At 49.7% G+C, this 22,431-nt stretch overlaps 2 protein-coding genes across 4 annotated transcripts in view; both read left to right on the forward strand.

Annotated features, from left to right (window-relative positions):
* The window catches only part of TIMP2 (TIMP metallopeptidase inhibitor 2), a 51,738-nt gene extending 48,370 nt beyond the window's left edge, over positions 1-3,368 (forward strand). Inside the window, exons 4-5 of the mRNA XM_070773969.1 lie at positions 1,477-1,601; positions 3,054-3,368. Of these exons, the coding sequence (XP_070630070.1) occupies positions 1,477-1,601; positions 3,054-3,251 (323 nt within the window). The 3' untranslated portion in view covers positions 3,252-3,368. The remainder of the gene's footprint in view (positions 1-1,476; positions 1,602-3,053) is intronic.
* Positions 3,369-13,427: 10,059 nt separating this feature from the next.
* Positions 13,428-22,431, forward strand: part of USP36 (ubiquitin specific peptidase 36) — a 32,517-nt gene continuing 23,513 nt past the window's right edge. For 2 of the 3 annotated variants that reach the window (XM_070773972.1, XM_070773970.1), the window contains exons 1-4: positions 13,428-13,586; positions 15,859-16,022; positions 19,536-19,797; positions 20,257-20,478. In XM_070773972.1, coding sequence (XP_070630073.1) covers positions 19,545-19,797; positions 20,257-20,478 — 475 coding nt within the window. In that variant the 5' untranslated portion in view covers positions 13,428-13,586; positions 15,859-16,022; positions 19,536-19,544. Of the gene's footprint in view, positions 13,587-15,858; positions 16,023-17,901; positions 18,096-19,535; positions 19,798-20,256; positions 20,479-22,431 lie in introns of all 3 variants that reach the window. The other variant, XM_070773971.1, reaches the window with a different exon arrangement.

Genomic DNA, 22,431 nt, shown 5'->3' on the forward strand with positions numbered 1-22,431 from the left:
CTTTTCTTTACCTGAAATGTCAGACAAGTCCAAGAAAAAAATAGAAGGCTTGAAGGTTAGAGGCGTGGTTAAGACAGAAAGAAGAGCAGGAGAATTCACACCTGGGGAGTGCTGCCTGCCACCCGCCCAGCACAAAGGGTGTCATTGGTGCAACTTGCAGCCTCAGGCAAGCCGGTGTCTTTCCCCTGATGACAGGTTTCTGTTTCACTTCCTCCTGACGGGATGTAGTGGATAAGCTAGCTGCGTCAGCACTTCCTTGAGCTGTATTTCTGTTAGCGATTGTTGGTGGCCAGGGCTGTGCCTGAGATCATTAAGCTGGACGCACTGCAGCTTTGTCAAGCCAAGATGCCCAGGGTGCAGCCCGGGGCTCCTGTCTGCCTCTCGGGGAGGCGCGTGTCACTCTCTGCCAGGCTCCGGTGTCATCACTGGGCGTCTGTGTCTCTTGACAAGGTGCCATTGTAACAGGAAAGACAAGATTTTAGACAACCTCCCCGGCCCTCATTAGGTCCTGTCATTCACCAGAATACACTGGTCTGTCTTTTTCTTCTGCTCTGCTAATGCCTGGGCTGTCACCAGTGAGAACTCTTCACAAAGGGAGGAAGGGGGCTGAGTTAGGAGTCTAAGGTGCGAACAGAGTCTTATCAAGCGTCTCATCATGCTCAATACAGGGAATTTAGGGCAGATTGCTGATTTTATAAAATTCTGCTCTTATTGTTCATAATGGGACCACCCAGAATTACAAGTTCAACATCAAATGGAGGAAAGGCTTGTGAATAAATATTTGGTGGAAAAAAAAAAACAAACAGGAAACAATATAATCTGCATACAATAGTGACGTTTTTCACTTGAATACATGTGCATAAAAGAATATTGGAAGGAAATGCATCAGAATGTTAGCGCTAGGTAATGAAAAGAGAGACGCTTTAAAAAGTTACTTTCATAAGTTTTCTACAGTGAGCTTGCATTGTTATACTCAGAATAAATATTCCATGGTGTATGAGTCTTCTCAGGCTGCTATAACAAAAACCGCAGACTGGAGGCCTTAAGCAGTAGAAATGTATTTTCTCACGATTTTGGAGGCTGGAAGTTCAAGATTAAGATGTTGACAGAGTTGGTTTCTTCTGAGACCACTCTCCATGGTTTGTAGATGGCCAATTTCTCCCTGTGTTCCCATGTGGTCATCCCTGTGTGTCTGTGTCCTAATCTCTTCCTCTTACAAGGGGACCTACTGGATTCAGACTCATCCTAATGACCTCATTTTAATCAATTCTTTAAAGACCTTGTCTCCCAATAGAGTCACACATCCTAAGGTGCCAGGGTCAGGACTTTAACCTCAGAGTTTTGGAGGGGACACAAAATAGTCTACGCCTCAGGGTACTGTCAGAACTAACCCTCCCCATGCCTGAGCCTTATCCAGATGCAGGAAAAAGAGAACGTGTAATTTCGTTCTGAGCTTGGTGACCCCTGTCTCCTCAGGGAAGGCCGAGGGGAATGGCAATATGCATATCACCCTCTGTGACTTCATCGTGCCCTGGGACACCCTGAGTGCCACCCAGAAGAAGAGCCTGAACCACAGGTACCAGATGGGCTGTGAGTGCAAGGTAAGCCGCCGCCACCTCCTCCAGGTGGACTGCCGGGCTTTGATGCCACTTTCCCAGGGCCTCTCAATCCACAGGGTCCTGACTCAGGACAGGGCTCTGGGGAGGTATGACACACCTTGCCCACAGGTGAGGGTGTCCGTCCAGGGACTTTGGGGAGGTAAGGGGAATCTGACCACGTGGGCTGTAGCTTCTAGGAAGGGAGCCTTCTAGCAGGAGGAGTTTCGTGAGCAGAACATGGGCCTTAGGAGTGTCTTTCTACAAACGTACAAGTGCAGAGACTTGGCGTGCCTTGTGAAAGAACATCCCAGGTGTTATGGTTTTGCCAGTGTACCAGCCATTTCCACGCATGGGTCCATGTAAACATGGGGTCTGTGTGATGAGAACCCCTGAAGCCCCTGCCTTTCTTCTTGAAAGCGCCCCAGAGGCGGTGCCAGGCACAGTCACAGCAGTGCTAATGCTCAGATGCGGCATAGACGGTGAGATCTCCGTGGCCCCCAGGGTCCCATTTTGTTGTCTCCTAACGTCCCTCGGTCCCCGCCGCCCCTCCCCCAACCCCAGCACAGCGTGTGAGTCTGGGCGCGGTGTGGCCCAGAGATTGGCCTGTGCCCGTTCACACTGCTTGTGTGGCCTTCTGCCCATCCTGGTAGATCCTCGATAGCCCACCCCTTAGCTCATTCATAGTGTGAATTCTGACTCACAACTACTTGTAAGTCTAGCAAACTCCCCCGTGCCTAAGGTGAAGTTAATAAAAAACAAGTTCCACCTTTTTCTTTGAGCTCCCTGAAGGTTTGCACCCTCCTGTGAACTCAGGTTCTTTTGCCAAGATGCTATTAATCCTCGCTGATCCCCTCGAAGCATCCATGTGCTTGGGAGCAAGACGCTGTTCTTTTTACCTGAGTTGAACCTGTCTGATAGTCAAAACTCTTTATTGTTTTTTGTTTTATTTATATATTCTGAGACGTCCACTTCCGTATTTGTGGCTGTGCCATGAGGCATGTGAGATCTTAGTTCCCTGACCAGGGATTGAATGCATGCCCTCTGCCGTGGAAGTGCAGAGTCTTAACCACTGGCCCATGAGGGAAGTCTCTCAAGGCCCTTTATTGTTGTTACTGTTATACTCTCTGGAAGGCTGGGACTAAGCTGAAGCTGGTTTGTTGTGCTCAGAGAAGGTAAATCAGATGGCCCAAAGTAGAGGTCGTGCTTGGTAGTTGGGGGGTACAGAAAGGTTTCTGTCCTATCTTGGACAGACTGCCTGCTGCCATTTGGAGAGTTTGGAGCTCAGGAAAGCCTACTGGTGGAGCAGCTCCATCCCTCCTTCCCTGCTGCACTTACCTGATCATTCATTCTGCACATTGCCCTTGAACACCTTCACCAGGTGAAGGCCAGGTTCTGGAGACGCCCCATGAATGGCCTCGGTCCCCAGCTGAATCCATCTCCTGTCCCCCTTCCTAGATCACTCGATGCCCCATGATCCCATGCTACATCTCCTCTCCCGACGAGTGCCTCTGGATGGACTGGGTCACGGAGAAGAACATCAACGGACACCAGGCCAAGTTCTTCGCCTGCATCAAGAGAAGCGACGGCTCCTGCGCCTGGTACCGCGGAGCAGCACCCCCCAAGCAGGAGTTTCTGGACATCGAGGACCCGTAAGCAGGCCACCAGCACTCCTGGGGCCAATTGACAGTGTCCAAGAGTTCAGACTGGTCCAGCTCCGACATCCCTTCCTGGAAACAGCATGAATAAAAACAGTCATCCAAGTGGCTTTAAGTTAGTGTGATTCTCCTCTCCGCCCCCATCTTCCTTTTAAACACACAGCTGTGGGTCTGGAGGCAGAGATGGGTCCCACACCCCATCCGCCAGCCTGGGCACCGTGCGTCTCAGTCTCCCGTCCCTGGGTGCGGGCAGGGGCCAGACGCACAGGCGTCCCTCCCGGGCCCAGCCCTGGCACTGTCACAAACGCTGAGCAGACAGCACTTGGGGTCCCCAAGCTGGTCAGGGCAGAGCCTGGAAATGTACATTTTGCAGGAATTTTTGAGGGTCGTTGCCAGACTGTGTAGCAGGCCTACCAGGTCCCTTTCATCTTGAGAGGGGCATGTCCCTCGGTTCCTGCAGTTTCCACACCTCTGGCCCTAGGGTGGTGGTCCCTGTGCACCCCCTGTCTCCCCCACGCCCACCATGGACTCCCAGTGTCTGACTTCAGGAGCAGCCCTGGATCAGTGGCTTGCTCTTGAAGGATCCCCAGTTAATCATATTAATCTGCAGGATTCCAGCAGGAGCCTACCTCCCTGGCCTCGTAGAGATGTGAGGGCGGCAGGCGTCAGCTCCAGCCAAGTCCTTTCGGTTCCATCCCCGGCCCACAGGACCGGCCCCAGCCCTTGAGGGAGTCTATGACGTCATGCCCTGACGCAGACATTTGGCAGGGAGGCCTGGCTGCCCCTAGAGTTTGTTCCTGAGCTGCTAAGGCCCCTCTCTCGCCCTCCTCTTTCTGGCCTCAGGCACCCAGGTGGAGGGACATGAATTGGCTTTGCAAGGGGTTCTGTGTGGCCGGTGGCATGAACTCCCCCTGCTGTCTGGCACATCTTGAAGACGTCAAAAGCTGGGTCCTGCCCTGTCCCCCAACACACCTCAGAGCCCCCCAAGCAGGTGCCAGAGTTTTAACAGTGTGAGCTCCCTGGAAGACTGACTTGTCAGTGTCCCCCGGGAGTGCAGGGGTTCCCCAGAGTGAAGTCAGCGAAGTGCAGAATGAAGTCCTCCCTTGGGAAGGATGAATTTTGGTGGGGAGGTAGTGTCAGTAAAGCGCTTATGGCTTTTCTGGGCCTCCAGAACGCTGTGGCCGGCTTTAAGAGACATCTCATTCTGCTAAAGATGAATTCTTAGAGAATAGGTGAAGCCAAATTTACCGGTGTACCCGCCCTCCTCTGCTTATATTTCTTGTATTACAAAGATCTCCAAGTAAGAAACTTCATAGGGAGCTAAGGAGCCTAGCTGTTCCCTAAAGGTAGTTTCCTGATGCCAGTAAATCGGGGGTTAACGGAGGCAGAAATTTCTCAGTAACAGTAAAGATAATCTCCTTTTTCTCCCCACTTGTGTTGTGAAGGTCAACTGCCCTGAGTTTATCATGCACGCTATGCAAACACACACAATGAAACTGGAGTCTGTTGGCCCGGGAGTAGTCATTCTGCAGAGTTCTTCCAAAGTCATCTTCTAAGCCTACTCTATTCTGTGGTGACCCCAAAGCACCTCTAAGACTCCTGACCCTCCCCCGCCATGGCATGCAGCCCGCATGCCCACCCGGGGGTCTGGTCAGCACAGATTTTGATGACCCCCTTTCTAGGGCAGACTAGGGGACTCTCCAGGAATTCGGCCCGCTCCAAGGGCATCTTCATGTTGTGCAGTGATAGAAAGTTTGTAAGATGTCATAATGGACCAGTCCGTGTGATTTCAGTATATATAAGAACACCAGACCCTCCAGTCAATATAACACCCCACCCCCGTCTGCTTCCTGTACGGTGTTATCATATGTAACATTTACTCCTGTTTCTGCTGATTTTTCTTTTAATGTTTTGGTTTGTTTCTGACATCAGTTGTAATCATTCCTGTGCTGTGTTTTCTATTACCCTCGATAGGGGTTAGACTCGCACCTTTTTTTTCCCAAAGGTTTCTGCATCGTGGGAGCTTTGGATCCAGAGTGGAAATGGCATGGTAGCTAGCCTATGATGGTGATTCCTTCAGACCTTTTCTTCCGTTCTTTGAGTATCATTGCTTTTCTGTCTCCTATTTTTTGTTCTCTGGTTCCAATTATCACAAGGCAAAGAATCTTTGTGTAGGTTGGTTCTAAAAGATGGCCTTTATATTCAGTCCACACACATTGATCTTGTAGCCATGCTGAGCAGGAAAAAAAAAGTCAAGATGAAGAACACAGTGGTGGCCGAGAAGCCACTCAAATACCCTCACAGTCAATAATTGCCATATATATATAGTTTAAGAAGGCTCTCCATTTGGCATTAATTTATATGTTATGTTCTAAGCACTGCTCTTTCCTCCCTCTATTCTTGTCTTCTGCAAGCGACTCAAAATATTTAAAATAAAGTTTACATTGTAGTTATTTCCAAATCTTTGCTTGATAAGTATTAAGAAATATCGGACCTGCCGCCGTAATTTAAAGCTTTGTTGATCTTGTTCGTTTTTGTTTGGATTTTTTTTTTTTTTCGTTTGTTTGTTTTTTCAATTTTGGGGCAATGTGATTTTGCTGGAATATGAAGTCTTGAGACCTTCCTGTGCTGGGAACACGCGAGAGTTGTTGAAAGTCGACAAGCAGACACCGCATGTCTCCGATGCTTTGTGTCGTTCTCCAGTGGCCGCTCGGCCTGTGGACAATAAACAGTATTATCAGTGAGAACGCTGGCTGTCTCCGTGTGCTCATTTTCGACGTTTCGAGCCACCCCTTTCTAACTTTGGAACGGGGGAGGGTGGGGGCTGGCCTGTTGTCTAAGTCATGTCCAACTCTTTTGGGACCCCACGGACTGTAGCCCACCAGGCTCCTCTGTCCATGGGATTCTCCAGGCAAGAATACTGGAGTAGGTAGCCATTCCCTTCTCCAGGGGCATCTTCCCGACCCAGCGTTGGAACCCGTGTCTCCTGCATTGGCAGGCAGATTCTTTACCACTGAGCCACCAGGGAAGCCTGTGGGTTGGTTTATCTCCTGAGCAACAGGCCTGAGGGCTTGGAGGTCTACATGGGATGTGGCAGACGACAGTGAATGTGGTTTCTTAAATTGGCCAAGAGGCAGGACAGGGTCCCTTCGTTTGCCATATACATCTCCCTTTCTGTTGTGGAGCATATCTTAGACACACACACGCACACAGACCTACATCCGTCTCGCCTCTCCCACCATCGACCCACTGTTTTCTTTCTCTGCACCTACTTGCCCAACCACCTGCCCAAGGTTATCAGGAAGTTTCTAGACGTCAGTTTTGTCTGTTTTCAGTACGTATCTCTAAAAACAAACAAACAATTTTTAAAACCTTTCCAAAATACTTAAATCACAACTTGAGAACATAATTCATGAATGTCATGGACTAGTCGGTGTTCAGACACCTCTAATGGTCTCATAAATGCTTTTTTACAGTTTGTTGCTTTGAATCAGGATCCAAATAAGATCCATACGTTGCAGTCGCTCCCTCAAGTCCCATGTTTACAGGTCTCCTCCTTGCCCCCTCCCTCCTTGGCATCGGTGCCTGTTCTGACCTGCAGGCCACATTTGGGGTCTAGACACAACCATTTCATTTATTTTATGTATTTAGGTCAAAACGTGACTTTTTAAAAAGCACTTCTTATGGAAATTTTCAAACACATGCAGAAATGACATCATAAACTCCATGCATCCATGATCCAGTTTCAACAATCTTCCCTTTTCTTGATCTTCGCAAACAGTTTTCAGTCCATCTGAAGACCCACATATGGGGTAAGCAGATTGTTAGGGATCCTACCAGACACCACTGTTCCCCCACCTCAGCTTTGCTCATTCTGTGAAAGAAAAGCATTGGGGGCAACTGAGGACAGCCTGGCGCTCGGGTCAGAACCCACAACAGACACATGTGGGTTCAGAGTGGAAACACAGAAGCCTCTGTAGGACCCAGTTTAGGATGAGGGTTGGGGGCAGAGGGTGGGAAGGGGGTGGGGGAGCCACCCGGGCTGGTGAAAACCCTTCAGATATTTTCTTTTCCCCCCTAAATTATTTCTGGACATGTTTATCTGATCTAACTTAAACCAAGTGAGCAGAACTTGAATAATTTTTTAAAATAATTTTATTTATTTATTCTTGGCTGTGCCTTCCATTTCTAGGAAGGGCCTTGTAGTGAGTGGTTTGTTTTTAGTGTGTTTGTTTTCAGAACAAAGGCAAATTTCTCTCCTTTATTTATGAATTTTGCAGCAACGATGACAGCAAAATCCTAGTCTCAGTGAGGACACTTGATCACATCAAGATGCCTTGTTGCGAGTTGTAATTTCCAAACTTAAAGGATAAAGTTCAATGATCTGGGAAATTCATCTCTATATTCTGCATCTTCCAAACCAGGACCCTTTTGACAGAGAAAGGAGGTGCTGTGAACAATTAGTGGGGCCAGTAGGTGTCCAGCCTCCTGTCCTGGGAAACTGTGATGCGGGGTCACCCTGTCATTATGGGACATCTTCCAAGCACACAAGGAATACCACCCGCCACCCCATGCTGTATTCCCAGGTGCTAGGGCTCATCCTCAGATGTAGCACTCCCACAACCCTGAGACCCAAAGGCTTGCCCTGTGGCCTGGGAGCAAAGCTTAGCGTACCAGCTAAGGCAGCTGCTAAGGCAGCTCTGGATGCCAGAACAAATGACCCCAGAGACCCAGGGACTAACACAAAGGAGTTTATTTCCTGCCAAGACCAATGGAGATGGTTTGGCAGACTTCCTCCACGGCTGATTTGGAACCTGGACTCCTTCCCGTGGTGTCCCCCACTACCTTCCAGAGCCTCGGAGTCCTCTGTTTTCAGCCAGAAGGAGGAGGGAAGGAGGCACCAGAGATTCTCAGACTCTTTGGCTTGGGGGTGACCCCTACCGCCTCCTCTCGCAGGCCCTGGACAGACTTGAGTCACCATTCAGCCATTCAACACCATTCAACACACAGCTTCTGCCCATGGCCCCTCTGTCTCTACCCACCTGCTTCCCAAGTAAGCCCAGATGGCACGGAGAAGTCTTGGTGGGCCTACTCTATGTTCCCTGGGCAGTGCTGGGGGTAAGGGCCTGCAAGCAAGGTGGTGTCTTGAACACTCTTGAAAAGTTTATGCAATCTAGTCCTGAGGCCAAACAGATACACGCAACGCTTTGAGGAAAGTAGCAGAGCCATGCAAAGGACCACTGTGCTACAGAGAATAACCAGAGCCACCGAGGGGGAAGGAGCAGACCAGACCAGACCCAGCAGCAGGAGCAACACTCAGCTGGATAAGGCCTTGTGGGAGAGTTTGGGAAAGGGAGGTGGGTTTGCAGAGAGGAGGGGGAAGCGTGATGAAAGCCGTGGGGACTGGGGATTGCACGGCTTCTGTAAAGATTCAAGCAGGATTTCAGTATTGGAAGGTGAGGGAAGCGACTCCCAAACACAGGGAAAATACACACCCGTGGCATTCACTCTGGGTGAATTTTCCATTTTATTTATTCATTTGGCGGCATTGGGTCTTCATTGTGGCACGCAGGATCTTTAGTTGTGGCATGCGGGCTCTAGTTCCTCAACCAGGGATCGAACCTGGGCTCCCCCTTCATTGAGAGCCTGGGGCCTTAGCCACGGGACCGCCAGGGAAGTTCCAGGATGAGTTTTCTTAGAGAAGAAGCTTTGCCTGGGAAGGGGAGGAGGAGGCAAGCGTGTGGCCACGGCCAGCACAGGGATTGAAGGCCCATCGGCTACTTTTTGGCCAAACCACCAAACGCCGGCCCAGTCCATTGCAGGATATCTGCATGCAGGCGAAAGGGCTAAAGCAAAACTCTGGGAGCCCTGCCACGTGGCTATTCCTTGGTGAGTTCAACCAGACGGGGTTTAGATCTAATTTGGCAGTTTCTAGAAACTGGAAATTGTAAGGGTTGTGTAGGCCCAGCAGGAGCAGCTCATAGGAAACTTAACAATGTCTGATGTAAAAGAAACAATGATTAATTTACAATTAGAAATGTGACGTAGATATTTCCATAAATTAGCATAAATCTTTGGTCATCTACAGGCTGTGAAATGGGGGGGAAGAGGGGTGGGGAGCATCTAGTCCCTTTTACCTCAACCTCCAAGGTAAGGAACCCCCAGGTGACTTCTGGGCAACAATACTGTTAATTTGTTAACCCACCTCTTTTTTAAAGTGAAAGTGAAAGTCGCTCAGTTGTGTCTGACTCTTTGTGACCCCATGGACTATATACAGTCTATGGAATTCTCCAGGCCAGAATACTGGAGTGGGTAGTCTTTCCCTTCTCCAGGGGATCTTCCCAACCCAGGGATCGAACCCAGGTCTCCTGCACTGCAGGCATATTCTTTATCACCTGAGCCACAGTTCAGTTCAGTTCAGTTGCTCAGTCGTGTCTGACTCTTTGAGACCCCAACTGAGCCACAAGGGATGCCCTTTTTTTAAAAAGGTAATTTCTAATTAGATTCATTTCAGTTACAGCTTTATTTTTTTTAACTGAGAATACTTCGTTCTTTCATCTTCAGTGTTTCTCTGGTTTCCTCCTTCAGGATTTAGAGATTATTCAGTTATCTCATCTCTAGCATTTTATTTGCCATTTAGTTGGATTTCACATTTATCCACTGTACCTTTGTGTACCAGGCCCAGGGGACACACAGATGAGATAAGGTATGGTGGGGAAGGGAAGAGAAATCCAGAAAATTTCCAGCTGAATGTATAAGTGGAATGTTCTGCCAGCCAAACGCAGCACCAACCAAATGACAGGGATGGGGGGAAATGGGGGGAATCCAGAAAGACTTCTCGGAGAATGTGGTGCCGAAGGAGGTGGTGGCAGGCAAGGGAATTTTAGGCCAAGGACCAGCCTGAGCCTGGCGTAGAGATGGCCTGACTGGGGCCTGGTAAGGTTGGGGGTGGGGGGGCGGGGCGGACTAGCTCTACTGAAGGAAATCAACCCTGAATATTCTCTGGAAGGACTGATGCTGTAGCTCTGATACTTTGGCCACCTGATGTTACGAACCGACTCATTGGAAAGGACCCTGATGCTGGGAAAGAATGAGGGCAGGAGGAGAAGGGAGCGAAAGAGGAGGAGATGGTTGGATGGCATCATTGACTCAATGGACATGAGTTTGGGCAAACTCCAGGAGATAGTGAAGGACAGGGAAGCCTGGTGTGCTGCAGCCTGTGGGGTCACAGAGAGTCAGACATGACTTAGTGACTGAACAACACCTGCTGAAGGATCCAAGGCTGGGAGTGGCTGGGGAGGAGGGGGAAAGGCAGGCAGGAGCCAGCCCCTACCCCCGTCCCCAGGCTATTAGAGACCATGCTAAGGAGCTTGGTTCTCCTATTAGCAGGGCTGGGGCACAGCAGGCAGTTCCAGGAAAGGATTTCAGACAGGAGTGAAATGGGTTGGGTAGGCCTTTTAAGTACATCATTCTGTTTGGCAGTTTGAGCAATGGACTCAGCTATAATCCAGTAAAGTAGGGGAAAGCAGAGTGGCTTTCCTTGGGCAATTGGATGGAGTGGAGGGAATGGCTTGAGGAAATCTTTGGAAAGTAAAATTAGCAAAATTCATTGAGAATTTACATGGGGTGAGGGAGAGAGGGGAACCCAGGATGCTAGCCAGGCAGGTGGATGTTGGGGTTACAGTCTGCATCAGTCCAAGTCCAACCAGGAACCCCCAAACCACTCTGCACAGCCTTTAAAACAGCAGGGATTAAGGCAGGGACTGGTTACATTCTGATGGAAGAAACTCTGAGAAGCCAAAGGAACAGCAGGAAGCTGTTAGCACCTCGAGGGTGGAGGGGAAGAGACAGGAGGCTGCCCTATCACAGCCCAGGGAGAGGACAGGTGGGAGGCGGCAACCGCAGTGTGCCTCCCTGGATGGAGCCAAAGCCACTGCCAGTCTCAGCAGTGCCCCCATGTGGCCAGACTCACCGGGAAAACAGCTGAAAAGGGCAAGGATTTGGTCTGAACTCCAGCACACCAGGCCCAGTGGGCAACAGGGCAGAAAGGCGAGGAAGCTTAGTGGAGCGTGGGGAGCATCCATTTCTGGGCATGATGAGTTTCAAGATGGTCATGGGCCCTTCAGCAGAGGTGTCCAGAAGGAACTGGATAAGGGCAGGAGAGGTCTGCACCTTTGGAATTTACCAGCCTACAGGCAGTAGTTCAGTTGCCATGGTGACAGCAATGGATGTGCTCATAGGGCAAGTATGTTACATAAAAGAAACATTCAAATTATTTTCCCAAATGGTTGCATCATTTTCCAGTCTCTGCAGTTTTACAATCTATCCACTCCATTCTCTCCAACATGTAGTCTTTTAGTTTCCAGCAGTTCCAGAGAGTGTGGAATGCTAGCTCACTGTGGTTTTAATTTGCATTTCTCTGGTGACCTTTGAGATTGAGCATTTTAGGAAAGACTTGCATATTGGCCATGTGAACGCACCTCTAGATTTCACTCAGAAGGCTTCTAGGAGGGTATTTGAAAGGGGAGTAGGGTGGAAATGTGTGTGGCCAAAGGTTCCTCCCGACTTCCAGGTCTCATATCACATTTTAAAGCAGCATGTGGGCCTTTCAGGCAACACGTTTGTCATCTCAGAAAAATTTGGGGGTTACCTCTGAGTGCCTGAGCTAAAAGTGTGAACTTGGAGCCTGAGAAACCTGGGTTTAAACCACCACTTGCTTGCTGGGATGCAGCAGGCTCAGTATTTTCATCTGTAAAATGGGCACGGTATCTTTTTGTAGGGTTGCCATGAGGATTAAATCAGATAGTGTGGGTAAGTGGCCAGTTCGGTATCTGGCACATAATATGAACTCAGTTAACAAGAGCAAATGTCATTGGCATTGTTACTAGAATCAAAGATCTGCTGGAGATTCTATATTTCATAGATGATCACTTGGAGGTCTGGGCTAGTTAAGTCTCCAAAGAAACCTGCTAATTAGCACAGAGCTGGGATAAAACTGAGGTCTCCTCATTCTCTAGCTAGTTACTAGCCCTCTGACCACCTGTCTCCAGCTTTTTATCACTCATTTATACCCTGTATCAGGCTTGGATTAGTGAAAACAATCTTTGTCTGAATCATTGTTTTAGGGCACAGAATGGACTCAGTGACAAATTCCAATCTGAATCTCTGTAGTTGAGGATTCTTACAGACAGGGCAGAGCTCAACATCAGGCTCTTGCCAGCTTATGTTTGCTTTTTCAAAAAAACATCACCCCCGCAAGTGATAACTACAGGTAAATTTTGTCCCAATTACACCCATTCTCTTTCCATCGCCAGCCCCACCCCCCTCTGCCTGAAGGACTGGGCGGGAAGGAGCATGACAACTACTAGCTCAAGGCTTCTAGTTGCTTCACCCGGTATCATCCATCCTGCCTTTCACATTTGTCTCCCAAAGACACAGCAGATTGGGTTGAGTACTCCAGCGCTGCCTTTTGGAAAAAGTCGTTTACTGTGGAGTAACAATATTCCTTTGCTTCTGTTAAGTATTTGGAGGTCAGGCCTAGGATCACACTACCTCCACCTGCCCTGGAGACCAGGATGGGTGGCAACCAAGAGGATTCAGGTGAAAAGGATTTTTTAAAATACGAAAAAGAGAAACGTGTTTGCAAACATTCAACCACAACCTTAACGCAGTTGTCACGGGATGACGGTTCTGAAATGAAGCAAGGGAGCGGGGTCAGGAAATTGATCAGGGCCCGGAACACGGCGAAGGTCAAATGCCATCACTCCCGACCCCTTCATCCCAAGATCTCTCGGTCCGCTCTCGGGCTTTACTGGGCCTGCTACCCTCTTATCGCCCGATCGGTGTCTCGGTCACTAAATGCCCTGAAGGGTGCGACGAAGCGCCCGCCCCACGCCACCGCCGAGACCGCAGGCGAAAATGAGCGGCCCTCGAGACGCAGCCCAAGGAACGCCCCGAGCGCCGGACCCGGAAGCAGTCACTTCACGTGCCCTGCGAGAACTTGCCAGGTACCGGCCTAGAGAGTGGGGCGCCTCCGACTCTGCGTGCTTACGTCATCGCGTAGGCTGGCGGGGCCGCGAGATAGGGGAGGTGACGTATTGGGAGCGTCAAGCGGCTGTGGGCGGACCCAGGGGCTAGGGCGGAAGATAGCACCGCCTCTTAAAGCCGCCGGGGGCCTCTCGGGGTTCCGCCGCGCGGGCCTCACGCCGCGTCTGCTTTAAGAGTCGCCGTGACACGTGTGTGAGGCGCCGGAGACCCGGATGGTGCGTGTGCGGGGCCCGTGCCGAGTAGACGCCAACGCCGCTGGCCTGTAGCCGGGCCGGCTGAGGGCCGGGTAAGCTGGGACCAGGTTGGGGGGGCGCGCAGTCTGGCTGTGGGACTTCCCCCGGGAGTTTGCCGCCCGACGCGGGGCGCACCCGTGGACACTCGTGGGGAGACATGGGTGTTTGCGCGGGGCTTGGAGGTCCACGGGTCCTCAGAGCTGCGCAGTCCGCGAGGGGCTCCGGGGTCCACGGGGAGGCCCTGGGGCGTGCGTACGCCAGGGGCTCTGGGGCCCATGGAGCGGACCCTAAATGCCTGTCCACGAGGAGTTCTGGGGAGGCCCTAGGGCTGCGCAGTCCCCGAGGGCTCGGGAGTCCACGGGGAGGCCCAGGAAGTGTGCCCTCCGTCCGGGCTGCCCCAGGTCTGCTCTCTGCTCTTTCCTGCACTTCCAGAGCGACCCACGGTGCAGGGGAGAGCTGGCCCGATCAGGAGCCCAGGCAGGCCAGGAGGCAGCAGCCTGTGACGGTGTCGGGCAGGTCGTTACGGACAGAAACATCATTTATCCAGGGTTCAGATTTTCTCTGGAGTGGCTTAAGTTAGAATCAGAGGGAGGGCATTCGATTTGGCAGCCGGGCTGATGTCTTATTCCTTTATCTTATTTGTGAGAAATGTGGGAAGGTTCACTCCTGGAGAGAATAATGTTCCTCATGGTTATGGTGAAGGGGTGGATTCAAGATGGTGAGTTTTTAAAATACCCATTTCTTTGGTCTGGTAGTATTGGGTCTCCCCTGGGGTTCCCGGAGCTAGAGCAGCCTCCTAAAATAAAGATGGAAGAGAGGAAAAACATCCTGATCCTGCCTCAGTCCACCGTCTGTAAGGGAGGTGGAGAATCAGGTCTCCGGGGAGACGGACATTCAGTTTGCTCTTTCCTGGCTGGGGCCCGGAGCTGGCTTTGCTGCAGAGGCCTCAGGGAGGCCCCAGCCTCTGGGACTCCTCCCCGCCAGCACGTGGTTGACCCTGTGAGTCTTGAGCGCATTTTATGCTGGAAAAGTGCATTTACAGGGAGGAGGGAGAGAAAATGTGTTTGAATGGCGATGGAGAAAGCTCTGTTTGAGTAGAAGTAGAAATGTGCACGGAAAAGTACGAGCCTAAGTATGAGCCGTTCCTGGACAGTGGGAAACGTGGGCTGGAAAGAGCATCCTGCAGAGTTTTGAAGAGTGTGTTACCAGGTGTGTACATCAGAGGCCTTTTGATGGTGTATTACAAGAGCATTTTTCTCAAGGTGGCTGCACCTTGGAGAGAAATCATTTGTAGGTTGTTGCTTAATGTTTTGGGTGGGATTGGTGATGTAGAGGTTGCACCTTTCTGTCAAAACTGGAAAAATTCGATTTGTTCAAAGTCTCTTGACTACACATTGAGGAGTGGGCTCTGTAGGATAGGCGTTCTCTGAGTTGTTTATCTCAAATGAAATGTTAAATCTCCCAAGTTCTGCTTATCCTCTAGCTTCAAGAGTTTCCCGAACCCATGTCTCTGCTCATGACAGTCCTCAGCGATACAGGATGTTGACAAGAAGAGGGACATTGTAGGATGTTTTCATGAGAAAAATCTTTACACATTGACTTCATTCTGAGATCGTGTTCATTGTGTCTTTTTTTTTGAGTTAATATGCTTTTATTTATGGACATCAGACATGGTGTAGTACCTAAAACTTGCTGTGAAGTAATGGGGACAGGAGAGGAATTGCCTGATCCCACCCAGTAATTATTGAAGCTGAATAAGGGGATCATGGCGGTTCCCTGTGCTGTTCTCTCTACATTGTATATGAATGTTTTCACAGTAAAAAGTTTTTAAGTACCTTAATTTTCTGTAATCATAGTGATTGTGGTTGGTAATTCAGGAAAAAACCCACAGACTTAGCTAGAGTGAAAATTTGGCAACTGTCATTGCACGTTCGCTTTTCTTTTTTTTTGAAATCTTACTGGCTCATGAAAACTGAAAGTTGGAGATGATTATCTATTATCTCCTACTCTTTGCAAATGCAGTGAAGATTGGAGTTGACTAGTGAGTGTGGGGGAGATATTTGTTCATTGGGCTTGTCGCTGGCATGAAGGTTAGGGTCTCTAGTGGAGGGCAGGGTTTTCGTATTGTATCCATCAAAATCGTTTGCAGCTAGTTAGCTCAGCTGTCCTCCGCTCTTCCTGTGTCTCGCACTATCCCTATTCCTTCTGCCTTAATGCTGACTGTTACTGGAAGATGGTTGGCCTTCCTGCTTGACATCCACGGAGGAGGGCTGGTGAGATGTTGGGAAGAGAGGTGGCTTCATCTGGTGCGCTTTCATCCCACAGATTCTGCCACCCCTTCCGGACAACACGCTTGCAGCTCTGATGATTTAACGGGCCCAAAGCTGGGAAGCACGTGATTTTGAGGGCCCAGCACCCTGCCTACCTACTCCGGCCAAGCATCTGACCCCACGCTGCAGGAACAGCACTCCAGAGTTCAGACACCCCAGGTAAGCCCGCTAGTGATCCAGCAGCCATTGTTCAGTTTGGTGGGCTCTCTTAGATAGTTCTTAGGAAAGCTTCTTTTATTTTTTTTCATGTCAAAGAACTTGTGCTTGCTTGCTTTTTTTTTTAAATAATGTTTTTACATTTCTGTTCTCTATAGAAATTTTTATAGAAAAAGAAATTTGATCCATATACAGAATTAGGTGCCCCATAACTTAAATCTGGGTGATTTCATCAGAGGTTCTGGAGGGAGTCTTTTCACTCCAGCAGAATTTTGGGTCCACCTGATCAGTTGGGTCTCCTGGGTCTGGCCACAGACCACATACCCAAGGAAGTCATCTTTTTTTCTGATGGGAGTGAGTTATATAAGGAACCTCTTATCTAATTGTGACTCAAATAGTCCTTGAGCTTTGGCCAGATGGTTGAGAGGTAGTGGATGGGAAGGAAAAGTGGTAGGTCCACGTGTAGCGGTCAGGGGTGTTGGGGGTTTCTGGTTTGTTACACTGCGGTTCCTCAGCTAGTACTCAGCTCTTACCCAGTGTGTGTCTCCCCATTAACCTCACAGGCACCTTTAATGCTGTTCTTATTCCTATTTTATAAAGAATAGGCTCTGGCAGTCACAGTGATTTTTTTCCCTGGAGTTTATAGCTAATCCAAGATGGAATAACACAGGCATTCCGGAGTCTAGGCTGCCGCCACGCCCCTGCCTGCTCCACCGCCTCAAGCTTCCGCATCTTGGGTATACTTTTCTGGTCCTGTTACTATCATTTGTCTTCTCTCTCACTTTTAAAAAAGATAGCCTGCACAAGCGCTATCCGATAACGCAAGCAACAGGTATCATCGGGTTTTACATTGGCCACGTTAGAAAATGAAGCAGGTGGGATGAATTTTATTTAACCCAGTATACGTAAAATATGATCATTTCAGGGCTTCCCTGGTGGTCTGGTGGTTAAGAATCAGCCCGCCAGTGTGGGGGACATGGGTTCGATCTCTGGTCTGGGAAGATCCCCAGTGCTGCAGAGCAGCTAGGCCGGTGTGCCACAACTGTGGAGCCAGCGCTCTAGCGCCCACGAGCCACAACTACTGAAACCCGAGCGCCTAGAGCCTGTGCTCTGCAGCAGGAGAAGCCGGTGCAGTGCGAAGCCCGTGCCTCGCAACTAGAGCGTAGCTCCTGCTCGCCACAACTAGAGGAAGTCCGGGGACAACAAAGAAGACGCGGAGCAGCCGTAGATAAACGAATAAAATAAAAAGTACACTTTGGCTTATGACCAGTCTTAAAATTACTGAGACGTTTTACTTTGCAGACTTCGAAGTCCACGTGTTTTACACTTGCAGCGCATCCCAGTTTGGACCAGCCTCCTCTCTTGTGTTTGGTGGCCCCTTAAGGCTCATGGCCTTCTTGGTTTTGAAGACTGTGGGTCTGAACACACACACTCACTCTTATCTCACTCACCTTGGGAATTCCTTTATTACGTGGATTTGTGTGTGTGACCAGAGTGTCTTGCAAGGTTAGCATTTCCCTGGTTTTGAGCAGATGTTAGCCCACGTGGCCGCCCTTTGAGGGAGATTACACCAGGCGTGATGTCCAGAGTCACTCGATGATATTTCCTTCTTTTTATTTAAATTTTGTGTATGTATTTTACTTTTCGTTGCTGCATGCAGTTTTCTCTAGTCACACAAGCGGGGGCTGCTCTCTAGTTGCAGCGTGGGCTTCTCATTGCAGTGCCTTCTCTTATTGCGGAGCACAGGCTCTAGGCTTACGGCCTTCGGTTGTTGCAGTGCGTGGGCTTAGTGTTAGGTTGGTACAGAAGTAATTGCAGTTTCGGACCGTGAATTATAAATCATTATAACTAGGCTTAACCACGTCTTTATTAATCAAAATAGGAACCCTTACAATCAACACATTTTTGCTGATGAGAGGTAAGTTTGTTTATTCCTATAGCATAAAAAATCCTTGCTTCCGGATTCAGCGAACTCTTGGAAAGCAGTTTCTGCCTCCTGCTGGTTGCGAAAACGTCTTCCCTGCAAAAAGTCGTCATGATGCTTGAAGAAGTGGTAGTCAGTTGGCGAGAGGTCAGGTGAATGTGGTGGATGAGGCAAAACTTTGTAGCCCAGTTCGTTCAACTCTTGAAGCGTTGGTTGTGCGACATGTGGTCGGGCATTGTCATGGAGAAGAATTGGGCCCTTTCTGTTATACCAGTGATAGCTGCAGGCATTGCTGTTTTTGGTGCATCTCATCGACTTGCTGAGCATACTTGTCAGATGTAATGGTTTCACTGGGATTCAGAAAGCTGTGGTGGATCAGACCCAGCAACAGACCACCAGTGACCATGACCTCTTTTTGGTGCAAGTTTGAATTTGGGAAGTGCTTTGAAGCTTTTTCTTGGTCCAACCACTGAGCTGATGGTTGCTGGTTGTCATAGAAAATCCACTTTTCGTTGCACTTCGCAATCCAATCAAGAAATGGTTTGTTGTGTAGAATAAGAGAAGATGACACTTCAAAATGACATTTTTTTTCCAGTCAGCTCATGAGGCACCCACCGTCTGAGCCTTTTTCACCTTTCCAGTTTGCTTCAGATGCTGAAACGTTGAGCTCTTAGGCAGCTTCTTGTGTAGTTGTGAGAGGAGCAGCTTTGTTGATGGCTCTTAATTGGTCATCGTCACCTTCCACCGGCCGGCCACTGCGCTCCTTATCATCCTGGCTCTCGTCTCCTTTGCAAAGCTTCTTGAACCACCACTGCGCTGTACATCCGTTAGCAGTTGAGCCAAATGCATTGTTGATGTTGCAAATTGTCCCCACTGCTTTATGACCCACTTTGAATGTGAATAAAAAAAGGCTCGATTTTGCTTTTTGTCTAACATTTCTATAGTCTAAATGTAAAATAGCAAATAATTTAGTTCATTAGCAAAAAAAAAAACAGAAAGCGAGAAATATGCATTAAAATGATGTATAGCATAATCACATTTATGTAAGAGTGTATTTCCAGTATCAAACCGCAAAGTGCAACAATGCAAAACCGCGATTACTTTTGCACCAAGCTAATAGTTGCGTCACACAGGCTCAGTGGTTTTGGCATAGGGGCTTAGTTGCCCCGAGGAGTGTGAGATCTTCCTGGACCAGGGATCAAAGCCGTGTCCCCTGCATTGGCAGGCAGATTCATCACTGGCCCACCAGGGAAGTGCCTACTCCATGCTACTTCTTGAAGAGATGACATGAAGAGGGTAGTCTGACCTCCTCAGGGAGGTCTGTCTATTTAGCGCTGTTGGCGGAGGCACTGTGTCTGTTTTGAGAAGAGAGGGGTGGATGCTGCTGTGTCTGAGCGGTCTTGTGTCTTCCGCTTGCTCTGTAGGATCGGCGGCTGATCCAGAGCTGCTTTCATGGTGGGACCCATCCCTAAGGCTCAGGAGGGGGTTGTCAGAGAAGGGACCCATCCCTAAGGCCCAGGAGGGGTTGTCAGAGGAGGGATGCTCTGCTCCCGGGGCCTGCTTACCCGCTGCTCTGTGTTCTCGTCCCCCAGTGATGCACCATGCCCATTGTGGACAAGCTGAAGGAAGCCCTCAAGCCTGGCCGCAGGGATTCGGCTGACGATGGGGATCTGGGGAAGCTTTTGGCCGCCTCTGCCAAGAAGGTCCTTCTGCAGAAGCTGGAGTTTGAGCCGGCCAGCAAGAGTTTCTCCTACCAGCTGGAGTCACTGAAAAGCAAATATGTGCTGCTGAACCCCAGGACAGAGGGAGCCAGGTGCCACCGGAGCGGAGATGAACCACCGGCCCGGAGACAGGGTACAGACGCAGAGGGTGGTGCCGAGAGGGCCCAGCCGTGTGCTGACAGGCAGAGGGACAAAACACTGACCAGTAGTGGGAACAGAAACAACAGTGTGGTCAGCTGTGAGGGTCGGGCGTGGGGCCAGTAGGTTTTAGCCGCAGGAGTAACAGAACAGGGTTGGTGAGAGCGAGCTCTGTCTCGAGAGGTTCAGGAGCAGGGCTTGGAAACTAGAAGGCAACGTGGGTGGGGTCAGCGCCAGGGCGTGCTGACTCCAGCTGTCCGCAAAAGCTCGTGCACAGAGGGGCTCTGGGGCTCCAGGCCAAGGCCGTCGAGGAGAGCTGTGGGGTCACAAGCTTCCTCCTGCGCTCTGGAGTGGGGACCCAGGTACCCCCAGATGCCGCCTCCTGAGCTTGCGCCTGTGGACTGTGTTGGGGCTCGGACATCAGGCTCTCCTCTATCCTGTCCCCCCACTCCAGGCAGCGAGCACGCCTACGAGAGCTGCAGCGACGGGGTCCCCGCGCCCCAGAAGGTGCTCTTCCCGGTGGAGCGGCTGTCACTGCGCTGGGGGCGTGTGTACCGCGTGGGCGCTGGCCTGCACAACCTCGGCAACACCTGCTTCCTCAACTCCACCGTGCAGTGCTTGACCTACACGCCGCCCCTGGCCAACTACCTGCTCTCCAAGGAGCACACGCGGGGCTGTGAGTGAGCGCGGGGCTGGGGGGTCTGTTGCACATGCGCGGCTCTGAGCGTGTCCTTGCCGCGGGGCCGCTGTGGGTGCTCAGGACCAGACTTTCCCTTATTTGGACAAACCCGTGTTCTCCTGGTGCTGCCATTCTTAGCCTGGGTCAGATTTGGGAGTCAGGTTCATGCTACGTAGTGACTGATAAATTGTAAATTTGAGGTGTGCCGGCCGCAGGATGGGCAGTGGAAGAGAATCCAGGTAGAGTAACGGTCTCTAAACTGATCTGAAAGTAATCACCTAGACAGCAGAAAGGGCTTTTGGAAAACACCTCCAAAATACGTACGTTCAGTTATCACATCCATTATAGTAGCACCATTTTTCGTGCATCATAAAATGTTCTCCAAAGTGGAAATTGAATATCAGTAAACTAAAGATGAAAGAAAGGATAACTTCGCCAAACAGAACAGAACAGAAAGTCTGACTAACCTTTCAACCGTTAACAAAATTAAATCAGTGGTTAACTTTTTTCCCCATGAAGAAAACACCAGGCTGAGACAGTTAGTGAATGAGTTTTACTGAAACTTTTAAGAAACAGATCATTTCAATGCTTCACAACCTCTTCCAGAGTAAAAGAAAAAGAGAGAAACTTCCTAGCTCATTCAGTGGGGTTCTCTTGATTTGGGTAACAAAATTAAACCAGCACAATACGAGAAAAATTAAAGTTCCATCTCATTCGTGAATAGATATGTAAAAATTCTAGGTAAAGTACCAGCAAATTCAGGAGTCTTGTAACCACTGTGAGCAGCTTGTGCTCATGCTAGAAACGTGGGGATGTTCTGACGTCAGGCAGTCTCCACGTGTGACTGTGGAGCGAGCGGAGCACAGCAGCTGCGGGAGCACCCCGAGGCCGGCCGGCCTGGCTTACGTCCTGGCTCTGCCACCCAGTGGCTGTGTCCTTGGAAGTCACCTGACTGGTCCCCCATCTGCAAACTAATAATAATATCGCCTTCGTAGTGTTTTTATAAAACTTCAGTGAATCACATACAGTGCTTAGAATAGCCCTTGGCACACAGTAAGTTCTACATGAAAGTGTTAGTGTCTCACTCGTGTCCAACTCTCTGCGACCTCATGGACTGTAGCCTGCCAGGCTCCTCTGTCCATGGGATTCTCCAAGCAAGAATACTAGAGCAGATAGCCCATTTCCTTTTCGAGGGGACTTTTCCAACCCAGGGATCGAACCCCAGTCTTCCGAGTTGCAGGCAGATTCTTTAACGTCTGAGCCGCCAGGGAAGCCTCAGGTTCTATGTACGTGACTGTTAGTTTTGCTACCTTAGTTGCTGTCACTTAATTAATAGATTAAGTTTTGCTACCTTAGTTGCTGTCACTTAATTAATAGATTAAGAGAGAAAGGGCACTTGGAAATAGATGTCCCCCCAAAAAAATTATGATTAAAAGAAAACTCAGCACAGTAGCAACAGAAAGAATTTTTACTAATGTTTATAAAAGGTGTCTTGCAAAAACTACAAAACATTCCAATTAGGAAAATACCAGAAGTACATTTTTAAAGTAAGGAGAGAAGCAAGGAGGGCTGCTCTGGGCGCTTGCGTTTGATGTTTGATGTGCTGGTCCCGGCCAGAGCAGTGACGCAGGAGGCAGGAGGGAGTGACGCTCTCCTTGGTTGAAAATGATATTCCTGCAGCAGAAGTCATAGACAGATTGGAAATTGGGGGGAATTCCTCGGCAGTCCAGTGGTTAGGATTCTGAGCTTTCAGTGCCAAGGGCCCAGGTTTGATCCCTGGTCGGATCTGTTTGGGAAGGACATGCCCTATATTTGAGGTTACAGTATCTTGAAGAACTAGGGATGTGCTTGCCTTTGGGCCCAGAAGTGTATCTTGTAGGTGTGTGCCTTAGAGAAACCCTCAGGCATACAGGAGGTGGGTACGGGACCATTCACCCCAGCGTTGTGACT

Source organism: Bos indicus, chromosome 19 (assembly GCF_029378745.1).
Source record: "Bos indicus isolate NIAB-ARS_2022 breed Sahiwal x Tharparkar chromosome 19, NIAB-ARS_B.indTharparkar_mat_pri_1.0, whole genome shotgun sequence".
Lineage (NCBI taxonomy): Eukaryota > Metazoa > Chordata > Mammalia > Artiodactyla > Bovidae > Bos > Bos indicus.